This window comes from Macaca thibetana, chromosome 12 (assembly GCF_024542745.1).
Source record: "Macaca thibetana thibetana isolate TM-01 chromosome 12, ASM2454274v1, whole genome shotgun sequence".
Taxonomy (NCBI): Eukaryota; Metazoa; Chordata; class Mammalia; order Primates; family Cercopithecidae; genus Macaca; species Macaca thibetana.
In genome coordinates this window covers 83,746,388-83,762,537 of record NC_065589.1, presented here as the reverse complement: position 1 = coordinate 83,762,537, position 16,150 = coordinate 83,746,388, and the positions used below count along the sequence as shown (strand labels likewise).

The following is a 16,150-nucleotide window of genomic DNA, read 5'->3' as shown; positions in this document are numbered from 1 at the left end:
GCTAAAATTTTAAAACTCACAATACCAACTATAGACGAGGATACAAAACAACACTGCTACAGAAGCAGTAACTGTTTAGCCACTGGGAAACTGTTGTTATCTGCCAAAGGTGAAAATGCACATATTCTATGACTCAGCAAGGCCATTCCTACGTATTTATCTTACAGAAATGCATGCACATGTGTACCAGGACATACGATAGATTCACAGATTATTGTAATGCTCTCAAACCAGAAACAATCATATAACCATTAACATTAAAATGAACTATTATATATATTATAATGTATCCACGCCATAGAATATTACACAGCAATGAAAATCAATGGGCCACAGCTCCAGGCAATAATATGAATTAATGTCACAAGTGTAATGTTGGGTACAGGAAGCCCGACAAAATAATTCATATTGCATAATTTGTTGGAGGCCAGTTTTAAAGAAAACAGGAGTAGTGCATATGATCTAACATGTTGTCACCAAAAAGGGGCACTCGGAAGGGGAGGGCTTCTGGGTCAGAACCAGCAATGTTCTATTTCTTGCCCTTTGCGGTGGTTCATCAAGCTCTTCTTTGAGGTTTCACGTACTTTTCCGTATGTCTGTTTGATCTCTTATAAAAATGGTTTAGGAAAATTAAACCAACTAGCTTACCCTGAGACTAGCATCTGCCCATCATGGGAAAAAGCACAAGCCAGAACAGGAGCACAGTGCCCACTCAGGGTACTTTTATATTTTAATTCAAAACCTGCAAATAACAAGGTAACAGAGATTAGAAAGCTGACCATGCTTAGAACTGATTTTTAAGTCAACGCCATTTCACTTGTTTATTCAACAAATAATCTTTGAGTGCCTAAAGGACACAAAAATTAAAAACCCTCATGCAGTTCAGATATCTATAAGGAAATAATCGGGATGCAGTGTGATTAACTGGTTTCTGTTGACTAAAGAAAAAAGTCAAGTTTTTAAAGAATTCAAGTAGTTTTACTCAGAAGTCTTTCTGAGGACTATAGACTAAGGCCTATGGCCTGGGAACTACAGGGCAGTCTGTGAGACCACTCCAAAGTGGTGCTTCAGCCTACTGCTTATATACAGGTGGTAGAGGCTTAGTACGTGCAAAATCACATCAAACAGAGGTTACATTAAAGCAGAATCACATCAAGGTCTGGGTGTAAGAGTACATCTGGTTATAGATTACCAAAGTGCATTCGGTTACAGATTGCAGAAACATGATCTCCGGACGTTATCTCAGGTAAGAAAAGGCAAGGCTGGGCTCGTTTATCTTTTAAGGAATGTAGTGACTCAGGCAAGAGACATGGGGGACTCTGTGCTCTCCTCTGTTTTGTCTTCAAGGCATTCTTCCGGAGAGCTGCACGTTGTCACAGAGTCAGGGGTTTTGTGAAATTATGCTGGCAAGCAGAAAGGAGCAAACACGGCTTCTCCTGTTTGTTACTCTGTCTCACATTTCAAAAGCTCAGTAATGGATTTTAAAAAGCAGCTCAACAAAGGCTAGATGGGGTAATTTCGTAACTACCAAAATTTTTAAACGTTTAAACTATACCACAATTTTGGTGTCTGATAAAAACAAAATATGCCAACTGCCCAAAAGACTTAAAAAAATGCTTATAATTTTTTAAATCTGGCATTTAAAAATATTTTGTCATCCTGTAAATAATCAATGGTAATTTACACATCTTGTAATTCCAATATTATCTTTATAACACTCCTACAAAGTATAAAAAAGTGTAAAATCCCTTTTATGCTTTTAGAATTACTAAACATAAATATCACAACTGTTTTAAAAGTATACTGAGGGAATTCAATACATTTTGGTGACAACCTATAAAAATAAATATTAAGAAATTGGCAGGGGTTGGAGGAAAGGAAAAGGAAATACACAAGGGAAATTTATAACTACATCAAACACAATAAAACCTTTTTTGAAGTGTTAAATGTCTTTTAGTGAGGATAACAAGCATTTAACTAAAGAAAAAGGTCATCAGAGTAAGTAAAAGTTTCAAGCTCAAAACAGGAAAAAAAAATATTTTTATCTGAGAGAGCAGAGACACACTAAAGGCACCATGCTAGAAACACAAGTGCTAGAAACACAATGATGAACTTCAAAAGGCTTTCATTCTAACTGGGAACAGAGCAATAAGTAGGCATGATTAATCAAACAAAGCAAACATATTAAGGTGCAAACCAAATTAAGACTACAAAACTTTAATACAACCATAAGAATAGGTTAAGTCCTCAAGTATAAGACCCATATGTCTCTCTACTCCTCCCTACAAATAAGCAAATAAGGTACCAATGGTGATAAATGCTTTATGAAAAGGTTTTATTATTATTTTCTTTTTTTTCAGAGAGTCTCCTTCTGTCACCCAGGCTGGAGTGCAGTGGTGCAGTCTCGGCTCACTGCAACCTCCACCTCCTGGGTTCAAGTGATTCTCCTGCCTCAGCCTCCCAGGAAGCTGGAACTATAGCTGTGCACCACCACACCTGGCTAATTTTTGTAGTTTTGTCGAGACCAGGTTTCATCACATTGGCCAGGCTGGTATCGAACTCCTCACCTCAAGTGATCCGCCTGCCTCAGCCTCCCAAGTTCTGGGATTACAGTCATGAGTCACCATGCCCAGCCTTATGAAAAGGTTGTAACTGCATGTTTATAAACTGTCATGTATGTTTTTGTGAAAAAGTCAGTGTCAACATATTTTCCAGTAAACATGTGAAACGCTTTACTTTTCAACAGTTATCAAAGGAACATATTTATTTCCTGATAAAAGGTTCTTCTCTATACGCTATAGGATAATTATGAACAACAAAAATGTAGTTTGTCATTTAACTGAAGTGTACTACGTAACAAATAATAATATTTTGAGGCTCCTAAATCAATCAAGATGACCACAATATTTCAGATTCCCATGAAAATGTCAATGAAGGAATTAATAAAGACAGAAATGTACACTGGTAAAGAGAGTGGGAAGAGGGGCATCAGCAAACCAGACACTGAATCAACTTTGGGAAAGTAGAAAGCACATTAAGTAATGAAGTATAAAAGAATAACAGCCCAGTGTACAAAGAGACGGGGGTACAGCCAAGAAAGTTATTCTGCCCTAGGAAACACCCCAAGACTGGCCAAGTGTAGTGGCTCACACCTGTAATTCCAGCATTTTGGGAGGCCAAGGTGGGAGGATCATTTGAGACCATTCTGAGAAACAAACTGAGACACTGTCTCTATAAAAAATTTAAAAATTAGCCAGGGCAAGACCAGGGAGAGGAGGTGGAGAGGGTAGGAAGAAAATACCTCAAGGTTCCAGAATATCAATAGCCAGGAAAAAGGAAAATTACAATGACACAGACATAGACCTGAAAAGAGAAAAATTGACTGACTGTATACAGATCATTTGGCGTCTACCTCCAATCTCTCCCCAACTTCACCCTTAGTATGCTGCACAAAAGCCAAGCACTTATCCCCAGTGAAACCTTTCAAACAAACAACTGCCTGGGAAGCCCTAGGGTGACAGAGTATCTACTCCCCAACCCCCCAGTCCCTCACCCAGAAGGGCCAATTACCCACCTCCTCATCCTAGAGGGAAGCCAGCACTAACAAACCACCCCTGTGCACAGAGCTTCTAAACATTATTGTCTAATTCTTAAATGCAAACAGAATACTAAGCAAAAAGGGGACTCGACTGCAAACAAAGCTCAGAAAACAGGAGGGAACTTAAAAACAAAGCAAAAACTCCTAAAAGACATCCTGAGAGTTTTGAGAGCTTACCTTTATAACGGACACTATGAAAAGGAAATGAAGAAGATGATGAGCTTTCAGAATCTGAAAATATGATTAACGACATAAAAGATTCAAAAAAAGGTTAAGAGAAAAAGCAGAGAAATTTTTCCCTAAAGTGTAAGAAAAGAGAGAGAAGTGTGGGGGAAAAAAAAGAGAATCAATTCAGGAGGCCCAACATTCAATTAATGGAAGTTGTAAAAAGAGAGAAGGATGAAAGAAATAGCATAACGGAATACTTTATTCCAAAACTGCACAAAATAAGCTTCCTGACTGAAAGGGTCACCTGACGGAATAGTACAATGGAAGGGAAAAGACCCACACACTAACAAAAAGCAGTACCTACAGTGAATAAATAAAAAATATAGTGGTATAAACAATGTTCACAGAAACTGTGAAAACCACCAAAGGAGTTGAAATCAAGTGCAAAGTGGTCCCCCTCTGGTGAGCAGAAATGTGCATGGCAGTAGTATGGGTGAGGTCATGATCAGCAATGAGCACCTGATTTTTCAATCATGTGTATTACTTTGATTAAAAGTTTCTTAAACCATATTTTTGTACTTATTTTTAGATACTCAGGCTACCTTAAGTAAAAAGATTAAACAGAAATTTTATCCAGACCACAAATAATTTTAGAGAAGTGCTACTTAGCATACATACCTAAGATATGGGTAAAAGAAACAATCCAAATTTTGACTTGGCAATCCTGACCACATGATGCCAATCGAAAAAACTGAAGACCTTGTTCTCCATCTAAAATTTGTTAAAAATAAATACAGAGAATTTGTAAAACACTGAAATCCCCCCAAAATTTCCATTTCTTAAACTGAGATCTGTTAATTCTACTCATTTAAACCATGTTCACAAGCTATTAGTTAACTTATACCATTTAACAAAACGTTGATTAAAGAATTTCTTTTAAACAAGGTACTATATAGGATTATTAGTCCTCAAGTTGCTACAATAAAATACCTTTCATTTACATTCCTCAAAGAATAGAACTCAAGGCTGCAAGAACCAATATTGAGCCACTAAATAGAGCATCCTCTAACCAAATTTTAGAGTCTATGAGGCTAGCATTGATGGGAAAAATTAGGAAGAAAAGTCAGTTACTTTGACAGTGTTAAATGTTTCATCATTCCCAACCTTTTTTTAAGGTCATAGCAATTTCTTCCTTTTTTTTTTTTTTTTTTTTTTTTTTAGACAGAGTCTCACTCTGATGCCCAGGCTGGAGTACAATGGTGCGATCTCAGCTCACCGCAACCTCCGCCTCCAAGGTTCGAGCAATTCTCCTGCCTTAGCCTCCCAAGTAGCTGAGATTAGAGGCATGTGCCACCACGCCTAGCTAATTTTTGTATTTCTAGTAGAGATGGGGTTTCACCATGTTGGCCAGGCTGGTCTTGAACTCCTGACCTCATGATCCGCTTGCCTCAGCCTCCCAAAGTGCTAGGATTACAGGCATGAGCCACAGCACCGGCCTAAGGTCTTATCAATTTCTTAAAAGCCTGGTCTATAGTTCATATGGAATAATGAGAATTTTTTTCCATTTGATTTAATCAAGGCAAAAGCTGGAATTACAGAAATCAAAAATAACATCAATTCACTCCATTTGGTTGAAAATATTATATTATTGAGGGAAAGTAATCAGTTAAATGGTGTCCCAGAAGCGCTACTACTTTACACTTACTTCATTTTAGCGTATCATTATATATCTGCTAGATTAAGTTCCTAAACAATTTTGGATAATGTAAATATTGATATCATCAATGCAATTTTACACAAGTGGTACCTAGTATCACATGTAGTTTCATCAAGTAAGTTTTCACATTCATATGCAGTAAAGCACAATTCAGAAATTGAGGCTGGGCATGGTGGTTGAAGCCTGTAATCCTAGCACTTCAAAAGGCTGACACCGGGAGTTTGAGACCAGGCTGGGGAATATGGTAAGACCCTGTGTCTACAAAAAATTTTGTTAAATTAGCCGGGTGTGGTGGCACACATCTATAGTTGTAGCTACCTAGGAGGCCGAGGCAGGGGATCCCCTTGAGCCCAGGAGTTTGAGGCTGCAATGAGCTATGATCATATCACTGTACTCCAGCCTGGATGACAGAGCAAGACCCTGTCACCAAAACAGAAATCTAATATCCATCTTGAGATTGCACTCCAGCTTACCAAATATTCAGTATATAAAATTTAACAAATGTATACACCTGGGCATGTAAATTTTTTCTATGGACTCTGCCTCTCTGAAAGTACAAACACTTTACTAACAAACAACGAATTAAATTCCATTTCACTGAAAGTTTTTCTAACTCCACGGGACTTCCATATTTCAATAGCATTTTTGTTTTTTCTGTAGCATAGGTTTACCCAAAATGTATCCTTTCTAAGAGAGATCTTGAGGGATACAAGCAATTCCTGATAATCACTGTCTTTTTAAGGCAAAACATTTTATTCAATAAATGACTGAGAGCAAAATATTTCTGTATTAGACCTAATTACCAAACCTATTTTTTTCATCGTTTCTTAACTAAATAGATCCTCTGAAGTTAATTCTAAAGTTCTTTAAGTAGTGAAAATTCAGCTAAGACAATGGAAAATTACACAGCTTAAAATGTGCTTATGTTCAGTATCTAAATATAATATTTAGAAACATACTTTTCTTCAGGAAAAATATTTAAATTATAATAACCTAATAACCCACACTTTATCATTTAAAAACTGGAGAGAAATGATTATTTACTCTCAGGTGCAAACAGGATTATTTTTCCTTATTTCAGCAAAATGTCACAAGATGAGTTAATATATCGTAAGTATTTACAGATAATAACAAATACTAAATTAAACAAATTTATATTATATACTTTGTCTTCTAAATAAATACAGTTGTTCCCACAAACTCCTACAATAATCACTTTAAAGCATGTATCAATTTGTTTCAGAGAATTTACTCATAAGGTTAAGATATATTTCAACAGCAACACTGAAGGAACTAAAGAAGGCACGAAGATTAAAATTCTACCGAGAGAAGTGTGTAATATATGTTCTAAAGGCAGGGTGGGGATGTGGGTATCATTTCAGAGTCTCATCTAGAATTCTCTGCCTGGTGTAGTGAGCCTTTCCTGACCCCAGAAGCTCCCAATCTCTCTAAACGCAGGACAAAAAAGCCCTTATTTTCATTCTAATATTAAAACTAATATAGTGGTCTTTTCATTGGCAATCTATCTTCAGATCATTTAGAACCAAAAAAGGAACCTAGATCTCTCCACACTTCTATAATTCACCAGATTCACTGAGTGCCTACAAGATGTGGAGAAGGTATCACAGAAACGGAAGCAATGACTTGCTACAAGCTGTCCTTAGAGTAAAACAGCACAGAACAATATATTAAAAGAATAACTGCCTTAATTAAATTAGGGAGGCAGTTTAACATAAGAATGGGTTTATGAAAAGAAAATCTATTATTTCAGCAAATCATTAAAAAGAATCTTACTCATCAATCTACATTTCAAGGCCTACTCTGTATCAGGTACAATGAATAAAAGAGACCCAGGCCCTGCCTGCCTGGAGCTTACAAGCTAATAGGAAAAACACCATTAAATATTATCCATATAAATACAGAATTAAAACTTGTGATAGTATTATGAAAGAAAAATAACGCATGCAAATAAAAGACTATATCAAAATTATACAGATTTAGTGCAGGAGTTAAGAGCAGGAGAGGCTTATCTTTAGTGATTTTCAGCCAAATTCTAACGGACATAACAGCAAACCAGGTAAAGGGTCTGCACATAAAACCCTTGGAAAAATCTTAGAAACATTCCAGGAATTAAAGAGGGTCAATGTGGCAAAAAATGCATGAGGCCAAGAGCAATTTGAGATTAGGGGGAAGCAGAACATGTTTTGCTTTTGGGATCTGGGATCTTAATCATATCTTAACAAGCCACTGATGGGCTTGAAAAGGGGGGAATACCACAATCTTCCTGTCTACTCTCTGGACCTGTTTTGTCCAATAAGGCAGTGACTGGCCATATGTGGGTACCGAAGACTTGAAATGCAGCTAGCCCAAATTGAAATGTACTATCTATAATATACACACCAGATTTCAAAGACTTAGTACAAAAGATAAAGTATCTTAATAATTTTTATTATCAATTATTGAAATTACATTATATACTGGGATTATACTGTTAAAATTAATTTCATCTACTACTGCAACATTTTAAATTTTCCTAAGTGGCCTGCAGTACGTTGTTATGGACAGCACTGGTCTGGCAACAAGACTGCAGGGGAACAAGAGCTACAGAACTCCCATCCACTAACACGGAAAATGAAAACTTTAAAGAAAGAACTTTCCAATTCACCGTACCTATTTAAAAGCAAGAGACTATATTCAGGAGCTCTGTTTATTTCTAAAAAATCAATTGTGTTGGCAAACATTTTATAAATTTAGCTTTTGGAAGATTAAATTAGTAAATGGAAAACATAGCTTCTATTTCCAATTTTTAAAGTTTACATTTCTACTTGAATATCAACATAGTGTTTTTTTTCTTTTTTTTAATTGCAATCCTATCAATAGGGTTAGGTCCTCTAAATTGCCATATCCAAGGAATCTGAATCTGTTGTACCAATCTGAGTCACCCCCTGCATATAATAAAGAATGTAATTTTCTTGCAGGAAACTCCAAGCCCCCCCCCTCCAAAAAAAAGAAAAGAATGTGATTTTCTCATATATTTTTTCAGATTTCATTTTGGTCAAAAAAGAGAGAAGGATAATCCCTTTACAGGAATAAATTAAGAGGGCTCCTCACTCTACTAATGATAACATACAAAAGAATAAAAGAACAAGTCATATACAGCACAAATTATAAACAGGAATTTCTAGCGCTTAAAAGAATAAAATAACCAACCAGAAACTGGCTGTGAAGAAAAATCGCAGCAGGTAATTCCAAGATCATGTGCTTTTTCACTATGCAGACACCTCATTTTATCATCCCACACTGTTAAATCACCACATGAGGAGCCAGTGACAAAGAAGCTTCCATTAGGAGAAAATGCACATGCCACCAAGGAGCCATCTTTAACACTACCACATCTGAAATAAAAGTAAAAAGTGGGTTTTCATTTCAGAGTACCTTTTACTTTATACCACAGTCTCTAACAGCAGCTTGATACAGTAAAAAGAGAATAAATGGCTATAACAGATCTAGAGAGAAAGGACAATTGATGCCTACAGAAATAAAATATCATTTATATGCTATGAACTGAGATACACTGTCTAAAAGCAACGGAGGATTTAAATACCCTCCCTTAAACATTTTAACTGGTATGTTCAAGCTTAAATTACAAACCAAAGTCCACATATCTTCTTATTTTTCCACAGGGCAAATCAGCATAAACACATTAAAATCTGTAAAATTTAAACCAGAAAAGCAACGACAAGCAACATCAACTACAAACATATTTTTATTTTAAAGGTAAGATAAAACTATTTTTATTGGAAAATATGTTATTGGAGTCAAAGGTACTTTCAATGTCTGTATTAAAAATTACCTTGAAGCAACGGTGAGGTCTTCAAATATAATTATTCATGAAAGGAAAATGCTGTGGGCAAGTTAAAATTATGTTAGGAAGACAGGGAGGCACTGTGCTGAAGATATTAATATTAGATCAGTTAGGAAAAATAAGCTGTTAAAAACCCAACAATTAATGCACTGTCCCATCCAGCAGGGTATCTATCATTTATATATAATTAATTATATTCTTTAGGGATAGTTATGCTATACAGCCAGAAGTTGTCATTGGATTAAGACTCCTTAGCTGACAGCTGGATTTCATGCATATAAAAAAGGTATCTGGCCTAAGTGTTTATTAACACCACTTAAAACACATCACCCTCTTCAACCCAGACCTAAGCTTAAATGAGCAATAGTTGTTGACCAACTGGCATTTGTGCTCTGAAAGATGCTGGGAGATAGGAGGAAGGGGAGGTACACTAGGCTATTTTAATTGTTAATTACTTAAAAGCGCGTGGTTTCTAATGTTCTTAATGTCATCTAAAAGTGTTAACTTTTTTTTTTGAGACCAGGTCACTCAGTCACTCAGGGTGGAGTACAGTAATGCAATCCTAGCTCACTGCAGCCTCAAACTCCTGGGTTCAAGCGATTCTCTCACCTCAGCCGCTGGAGTAGCGAGGACTACAGGCACACGCCACCACGCCTAGCTAATAAAAATAACTTTTGTTATGTATATTTTGCCACAATATAAATAAATGTGAATAGTTTTAATGTTGTTAAATTGCAATACAACATTACCAATGTAAATTAATTGACTGTTTTTTTCCCAAAAGAGTCTTTCTGGTGAGTTGTTCTTTTTTTTAAGAAATGATAAATAACACATCACCAGCACACCAGGCATGAGGTTCTTTCTTCTGGGCTTGTCCATTCACCCAGCAAGAATTGCAGTCAGAGAAATAACTGCATCTCTTAGCTGAGCTTTACATACTATTACTTTATTATTGAAAACACTTGGGCCAGGCGCAGTGGCTCACACCTGTAATCCCAGCACTTTGGGAAGCCGAAGCAGGTGGATCACATGAGGTCAGCAGTTCAAGACCAGCCTGGTCAACATGGTGAAACCCGGTTTCTACTAAAAATACAAAACATTAGCTGGGCGTGGTGGCGGCAGTCTGTAATCCCAGCAACTAGGGAGGCTGAGGCAGGAGAATCACTTGAACCCGGGAGGGGGAGGATTCAGTGAGCCTAGATCGCACTATTGCACTCCATCCTGGGCAACAAGAGCAAAATGCTGTCTCAAAAAAGAAAGAAAACGCTTAAACCACAAGTGACAAAAATAAAGCCTAACACAAGTATACATATGTAACAAACCTGCACGTTGTGCACATGTACCCTAGAACTTAAAGTATAATAAAAAAAAAAAAGAAAGAAAGCCTAAATTTACTGAACCTTTAAAATGCTGCATTGTGTAACTCTTACAATTAAAAAAAAAACATAAAAATCTAACAAGGTTAACTCTTAATTTTAAGATTGGAAATATAAAACTCTCAGAGCTAAGCAAATGTACTATAAGAATCATATTAAACATCTCTCTGGGTATTTGACCTTTAGAAGGCCAGTTACAAATTTTTTTTTTTTTTTTTTTTTTTTTTTTGAGACGGAGTCTCACTCTCAGGCTGGAGTGCAGTGGTGCAATCTTGGCTCACTGCAAGTGCGGCCTCTCAGGTTCACACCATTCTCCTGCCTCAGCCTCCCAAGTAGCTGGGACTACAGGTGCCCACCACCACGCCCGGCTAATTTTTTGTACTTTTAGTAGAGACAGGGTTTCACTGTGTTAGCCAGGATGGTCTCGATCTCCTGACCTCGTGATCCACCCTCACTGGCCTCTCAAAGTGCTAGGATCACAGGCGTGAGCCACCGCTCCCGGTCCAGTTAAAATATTTTTTCTTGTGCTACCTGAAAACTATTGGCTTCCTAGGGTCATCGAAATATTTTTCTTTTTTTCTACATCACTTAGACTGTGCAGAATATCAAAATATTTTGCTTTCAGCTTTTTTTAAGTACACCTAGTCAACAGGATTAAAACAGGAAGGATTTAAATATCCATACCTATATAACTTGTATGACTGTGCATTCCACAAAACCACAGTTCCATCAGCTGCCCCTGATGTCAAACACCTGGAGTCTGGGGAAAACTGGCAAACCCTCACGGGGCTGCCACTAGGCTGTTCCATCACTGCCAACATCTGTCCATTTTCAGTATTCCATAGGACAGTGGTACCATCTGTTGAACACGATGCCAAAATATGTCCTGAAGGGGAGAAACAGCAGCAGTGGACAGCGTAGGTGTGAAACTTCAACGGAGAGTGTGGCAGTTCAGTAAAGTCATGTAACGAGTACAGGCGAATTGTTTTGTCCAAGGAGCAAGTAGCCAAGAGGGAAAAGGAGAAGGCACAGCAGTTGACATCGTCACCATGATCAGCTAATGTGTGAATCAGTTTCACCATGTTCTTTATTTGAAGTAAAACAGCCTGAAATTTTTAAGCAGATAAAGGTTATTCATTCTAGGAATCAGATAAATGCAATTTGAATCTATATAAAAGGGCCAAAATGTTTTAATCTGCTCCATGAATTCTTCCACATCAACATTTTAAAGCAGTGGTCCCAACCTTTTTGGCAGCAGGGACCAGTTTCATGGAAGACAATTTTTCCCTGGACTGGGGTGTGGGGGATGGTTTCAGGATGAAACAGCTCCACCTCAGATCATCAGGCTTTAGATTCATAAGAAGCACACACCCTTGATCCCTAGCAGGCGCAGTTCACAAAAGGGCTTGTGGATACCTGTAGCCCCAACTACAAAAATTAGCAGGGTGTGGTGGCGCGTGCCTGCAGTCCCAGCTACTTGGGAGGCTGAGGCAGAAGAATCCCTTGAAGGGAGGCGGAGGTTGCAGTGAGCCGAGATCACCCCACTGCACTCCAGCCTGGGTGACAGAGCGAAACTCTATCTTAAAAAAAAAAGAAAGAAAGAAAATCTAACACCGAAGCTGATCTGCCAAGAAGTGGAGCTCACTCATGCCCTCACCTCCTGCCGTGCAGCCCAGTTCCTAGCAGGCCATGATGGGTACCAGTCCTCAGCCCTGGGGTTGGGGAGCTCTGTTTTGTCTTTGTGAGACAGGGTCTCCCTCTGTCACCCAAGCTGGAGTGAAGTGGCATGTTCTCAGCTCACTGCAACTCCTGCCTCCTGGGTTCAAGTGATTCTCCTGCCTCAGCCTCCCAAGTAGCTGGGATTACAGGCGTGCCCCACCACGCCCGGCTAATTTTTTGTATTTTTAGTAGAGATGGGGTTTCCCCATGTTGGCCAGGCTGGTCTTGAACTCCTAGCCTCAAGTGATCCACCCATCCTGGCCTCCCAAAATGCTGGGATCATGGGCGTGAGCCACCGTGCCCAGCCAAGGGAGCTCTGTTTTAAAGGACAACCTGTTACCTGGGATAAGAACAATTTGGAGAAAAAAAAAATCTATTAAGACTATAACCTCAGATTTTCACAACTACCTTTGTTATACCAATAAATTTCCACAATTCCTCAAAAAGAACCTTGTCAAATAACTTCAAACTGATTTGATGTTGAGCTTTCAAAACCTAAGGTATTTATTTCACCTTTGAAGTCTTTCTCATAAGGAGTTCTCAAAAATATCCCATTCCAGATCTGCTCATCTCAACTCAAAAAGTATTTTCTATTCTAATAATTATCTTAGCTGCTCCCTCCACAGGATGGAGCCAAGGCTATCTGCTCCGCCCTTAAAATGAAACTGTAGGATTTGCTCTTAAAAAAACCAACAAAAGTCTCACTGAAAATTTATTAATAAGGGGCCATGTTGAAAGCTATCCTACCATGGTTTGTCATCCTGTCTGATAAACAGTAATTATACAAAAGACTTGAGGTGAGGAACCACCTCTGAATGAATCAAGGAAACCAAGAAAACCTAAGAAAGTGTCAAAAAATGAACTTAGCCAGACCACATTCAGAACAAATTTACAAATTTAGAATAAAATCAAACTCCTCACGATGGCAAACAAAATCCTATATAATCAAAATCCTATATAATTCCCGCCTGCCCACTTCTCAGATCTCAACTCTGGTCAGTCTCCCTCTCTTCTTTCCAGCCTCCTTGGCCAAACAATCTTTCGTCTCCATAAAGCGGTTTTCTCGAGCTTAAATGCTCTTCCCTCTGCTCTTCGGATTCTATTTGTCATTTAGATCTCAATTTCAGTGTCTCTCCTCAGAGAGGGTTTCCCTATTTAAAGTAGCCACTTTCTAGGCTAGCACATCACCCTATATTCTCAGCAATTACCACTAGCATCGGATATTTGTTCAATTGTCTCCCCCGACTAGGATGTAAACTCCAAAGGACTAGGGACTTTGCCATCTTGCTCATTTCTGTAGCCACACCATGTAAAACTGTCAGGCATCTAATGTACTTATATAAATATATGTTGAATATTTATTTTGCTCAAGCCCAATTGAGTTCCAGCCTTTAAATAATCTATACGTAATATGAAATTAGAAAATCTACCAAGACTAAATATATATATATACACACACACAGACACATAACTGACTGTGGAAAATTGGTGTAGAGGCAGAATCAGCTCTGAAAGGGGCAGGTATAACCTTGACTTGTAAAATTGATAATCCTGTGTCCTAGTCTTATTTACGGAAATACCTCTACCAAAAAAAATAAATAAATAAAAGTCTGACTGCGATGGTGCACACCTGTAGTCCCAGCACTTTGGGAAGCCGAGACGGGTGGAACACTTGAGCCCAGGAGTTTGAGACCAGTCTGGGCAACAAGGCAAGACCCCATCTCTCTAAAAATAAAAATAATTAGCTGGGTGTGGTGGCGAACACCTGCAGTCCCGGCTACTTCAGAGGCTGAGGCGGGAGCATCGCTTGAGCCCCGGAGGTGATGACTGCTGTGAGCTGTGATTGCACCACTGCACTCTAGCCTGGGCAACAGAGCAGGATCCCATCAATCAATCAAACAATTAAGACATAAGGACCATGCCTTTCCCCCATCACAATTTTCTCCTTTTTAGAATAAGTTTAGTCTCTTTTTTTCGAACATAAACTCCAATAAAGCCTAAAAACCAAACACGAAAATTTCTGGTAGACTATCCCTGTACTGTTGCATTGAAAACAATTAAGACCAGGTGGTGCTTTCTGGAGAGCTCGCAAATCCCAGCTGTGCAAGTGCGCACAGGTGATTTTCCAAACTTCCGCTCCCAGCCCTCTGCGGCACTCAGCTCCCTTTGCAGCTCCAGTGGATTTAGTGGAAGCACCGAGCCACCTTCAGCTGAACAATTTGTTTTGAAAAAGCTCTCAGGCCTACCCAGGACCTGCCTGGGGGTGTGGGCGTCCCCTCGGGCCTCCGCTGTCACGCGAACAGTAAATTACCGGGCACGCCAGGTCAGCTGGCCAGCGTAAACATATGGATCCCATCTCATCCAAAGCAAACCTGAAAGGTGCCCAGCGCTCCCAAAATAAAGTCCGCGACTTACACCCCCCACGCACGAAAGACCAGGAATGTGCCCCACTCTGACAGCGGCCAGGCCTCTGCGGACGGAGCGACCCAGGCAGGAGGGCAGCTTGGGAGGCAGGGAGCTCACCCGCAGGGGGCTTCCTTCCACCCGGCGCCAGCACGCCCGCCCTAGCCCCAGACCAAGGGTGCACGAACCACGCCTCGCTGCACTCAAAGTCCCGGCCGGGCCCTGCTGCGCAGTTAGAACCGGGAAATGGAGGGTTCAGACGCCTCGCGCGAGCAGGCCCAGCCGGCTAAGCCCAGCCGCGCTCCCCCACCTGCCGCCGCTGAGCCGGCCCATAGGCGCGGCCCCTCTCACCTGCAGGGCGCGGGGCGCGCCGGATCCTCTCTCTGGTGCCCACGGGTCACGTGCCGCGCAGGGGAGGTGGGCGGGGCGGAGCCCTCTGAAACCCAGAGACTGGGGACCAGGCCCCGCCCCGCGAACGCCCGTGGAGACCCAGGGCGGAGGGAACAGGACCCGCCCCCGGGGCTGGCCCTTGAGGCGGCGCATGCGCGCCCTTCCGTCCGGACTGCGAGTTCATCTCCGGCTTCTGGCTCTAGGGTCAAGGCTAGTTCAGGCTTGGAAAGGGGCTTCCATCGTAATTCTATCTGTTTTGCTAAAGCTGCGGTGGCAAGGCCTAGTGATCGCCTGAAACGTCGTTTTAAAGGGGGCGTTGCATCGACTGTTCGTCCATCCCTGCTGAAAGTTTTTACCTCTTTCTCCCATTCTCCCCCCTGCACTGTGTTCTCCGAGGCCGGTCTCCCGGATTGGCCTTCTCGGTTTCGGCCACACTGGGCGGTCCGTGACTTGGCTTCTTCTGCCCTCGCCTCCGCACTCGGGTTCCCCCAGAGGTCTCTCCCTGGCAGGCTGCCTGCCCCGGGCCCCAGCCCTGCCGCTGAGTGGGTATCCTGAGCTCACTGGAACCCTGGGCGCCTTTTCTTCAGCCTTTCCCAGTGCGCCCCAGTGGCTAACGGCAGACGGGTTTCCATGTGTCACTGACTACAAAGTGGCCCTGCCATCCTTTTTAAGATAAAAATTATCCAGAGAAAAAAGTTCCTGGGCAAGTTGCCACTTGTTAACTAAATGCACGACATAGTGTGGGACTATGTTCAGATGAAAATCAAAGATACAGAGAGCTTTTGTTTTTAATCCGTGAGGAAACATTAAAAATATATCAACATGTGGAAACCAAAGTTACATTTGAAGAGTAATGACCTAAAATGCTCACATTTAAAGATGAAATTGAGACCGTGGGAAACTATTTGTAATGA

General features: G+C 40.4%; 1 protein-coding gene across 11 annotated transcripts in view; it reads right to left on the bottom strand.

Moving 5' to 3' along the window:
- Positions 1–15,369, bottom strand: part of WDSUB1 (WD repeat, sterile alpha motif and U-box domain containing 1) — a 73,010-nt gene extending 57,641 nt beyond the window's left edge. For 2 of the 11 annotated variants that reach the window (XR_007718307.1, XR_007718306.1), the window contains exons 1-5: positions 14,755–14,920; positions 11,409–11,830; positions 8,694–8,878; positions 4,445–4,537; positions 649–742 (exon numbers count right to left, since the gene is read on the bottom strand). Coding sequence is in view for 8 of the 11 variants with exons in the window: in XM_050751858.1 (XP_050607815.1) it covers positions 649–742; positions 4,445–4,537; positions 8,694–8,878; positions 11,409–11,830; positions 14,755–14,799 (839 nt within the window). In the remaining 3 variants the exon portion in view is untranslated. The other 9 variants (XR_007718305.1, XM_050751854.1, XM_050751855.1 and 6 more) reach the window with 9 other exon arrangements.
- Between the last annotated feature and the right edge of the window lie 781 nt (positions 15,370–16,150).